General features: G+C 41.2%; 1 protein-coding gene across 1 annotated transcript; it reads right to left on the bottom strand.

Moving 5' to 3' along the window:
* Positions 1-761: 761 nt before the first annotated feature.
* On the bottom strand, positions 762-1,935 carry LOC147503417 (uncharacterized). The gene is made up of 2 exons (XM_086604827.1): positions 1,486-1,935; positions 762-1,408 (listed from the first exon to the last, which is right to left on the bottom strand). Exons 1-2 carry the CDS (start codon positions 1,933-1,935, stop codon positions 1,328-1,330), a joined length of 531 nt encoding a protein of 176 aa, XP_086460953.1. The 3' UTR covers positions 762-1,327.
* Positions 1,936-2,175: the final 240 nt, after the last annotated feature.

Below are 2,175 nucleotides of genomic sequence, written 5' to 3'. Positions count from 1 at the left end.
CCTGTTCCATCGTCTCTCTAAGATTTCCACTATACTCTTCGTCTTAAAATAAACAAAGTTGGGTAAAAAAGTAGTATCTCTTTAATTGGTAGGCATTGGTAGGATTTTCCATGTAGAATCTTCGTAGTGAATGGACATTCATTGTTGGGTTTGAACTTTCTGGTTCATTGATTCCACTCTAGTCTGGATCCGCTTGCTCAGCTTTACTTGCAACAATCTGTCTCCATTGGTATCTAAGTCCAAGTAGAAAATCAATGTCCTCCTTCATATCTCGGCTCTCAAGAATGTTGGTCATAGATGAACTCCTCTTAGCATTCCGCTCTTTGATGTGGTCAGATTCGAGTTAGCTGGCTTCTTTGATAGATAGCTCTCATGTCTTCGATGGAGGTTAATGATGCAATATGAAATTTGCCCTCTCCACGGTAGGGTAGCTGGTTGGTTGATTGGCTAAGTAGCCGTTGATTGATGGAATGCAGAATATTCCTCTTCTTCAGTAGGGTAGTTGATCAAATGATATTGTGGAGTTTTGCCCTCTCCACGAGGGTAAATGCATAATGTTGAATGCTGATGTTGATGTTGGTGATCTTAGAGCATCTTTAGCAGTGATATCAACCTAGCATCAAGAATTTGGTGTTTTTTCAACTTCAAGAGAACTACATGTTGATGAAAACACCAAATTGACCAATATTTGGTTCCAGGTTTGGTGCTGTATCAAATCACTCACGCCAAAACCGCGTGGGCTTAGGCTACTAAATGGGCTTCTATGGCGCGGTTTTGGCAAAACCGCGTGGGCTTGGGCTTCAATGGGTGCGGTTTTGCCAAAACCGCGTGCGTTTTTTCTGAAAATTAGAACTGTGGTGCATAGAACTTGAAAAATTATGAGTTGTGCATAGAAGTTAAGAAATTAACAATTGTGCAATTGAAGAAATTAAGAATTGTAATTCAAAATCGAAAAAATTAAAGAAATTAAAAACCTATGATTATGATTATGCAGTCCAAAATCTATGATTATGATATAATCATATAATATCCAAAATAATCCAAAACCTATCATATTACATCAAATTTATTTAGCTCTCTTCTTACGCCTCTTACCACTCGATCCCTCTCCTCTCTCTATTTGGACGTTCCGAAGCTGCTCCTCTAAGTTCCTAATCTGAGACTGATGATCTTCTCTATCTGCACGGAGGTTAACTACTTCAGCCTGAAGTTCCTCATATCCCTGATGTTAATGCGTGTACACTTGCTGAATATCCTCATACGCTTTCCGAGTCTCGTCATACGCACGCTGGGATTGCTAATATGTCTGAGAATATGCCTCCTCTCTTTATTGGCTATAATGATACAGGGCAGTCCTCATCCCATCAAACATAAGAACCTGGTTCTCATATCTTTCCCGAACCTCAGCCTGAAAATCTAAGAAAATACAGTGTGAGTACATATTATATATATAATGAAGAAGATAAATAAAACAATTAAACTCACCATGGTATACTGATCAATATGCGGCTCTAACTCAGAGAAACGAGCATGAGGCACCTCAGGAATGGAAATATAAGTAGGCTCCCCATCAGGTCCACACACGACAAACATCTGAGGATTACTGGCAGACACAGGAGCTGGCTGATATGCATTCAGAGGTTGTGGGTTGTAAACAGGCTGTGGCGGATGAGGAATACGTAGCTCACGTCTCATCCCTTCCAAGCCCACAAACTTGAAGTTACTAGCCCGACTAACAGGAGGCAACAACGGACTCATGGAGACACGGTTCCACCATCTATAATACTGATCAGCAGTCTGCTCAACAACAAAAGAAGACGCATCTGGCCAAGGACCACCACTGGCATGAACTTCATGAACTTGAATTCTACCCCACGACTTTGCATCACTAATATCTAGCATAGGAGCACATGGAACTCCATAACGTCCAGTCATCTGCCTCCAACATCTATCGCCACAGTACCAAACCTGACAGTCATGTGCGGCAAAAACAACTCTGTGACGTGACAACACACAAGCATGATGTACAATTGGATCGTCAAAGGCAGTAGACAAATGCCAAGGTCTCTACTCAATAGATGACAATGATCTAATATCAATCTGAGCACAAGCTATACAGATATTATTCCTAATCTGCCCTCTGTTACGAGTCAAGTGAGGCCCTAACCAACTAGC

The sequence above is a fragment of the Coptis chinensis genome, chromosome 4 (assembly GCF_015680905.1).
Source record: "Coptis chinensis isolate HL-2020 chromosome 4, ASM1568090v1, whole genome shotgun sequence".
Taxonomy (NCBI): Eukaryota; Viridiplantae; Streptophyta; class Magnoliopsida; order Ranunculales; family Ranunculaceae; genus Coptis; species Coptis chinensis.
Note: the sequence above shows the minus strand (reverse complement) of the source record. Positions and strands in the feature narration are given on the sequence as shown.

Excerpts from the sequence above, each read along its gene's own strand:
- LOC147503417 (XM_086604827.1), bottom strand. The coding sequence starts at position 1,935 with ATGACTGGACGTTATGGAGTTCCATGTGCTCCTATGCTAGATATTAGT. Across the intron at positions 1,409-1,485 it reads ATATTGATCAGTATACCATG|GCTGAGGTTCGGGAAAGATA; the intron begins GTGAGTTTAATT and ends TTAGATTTTCAG.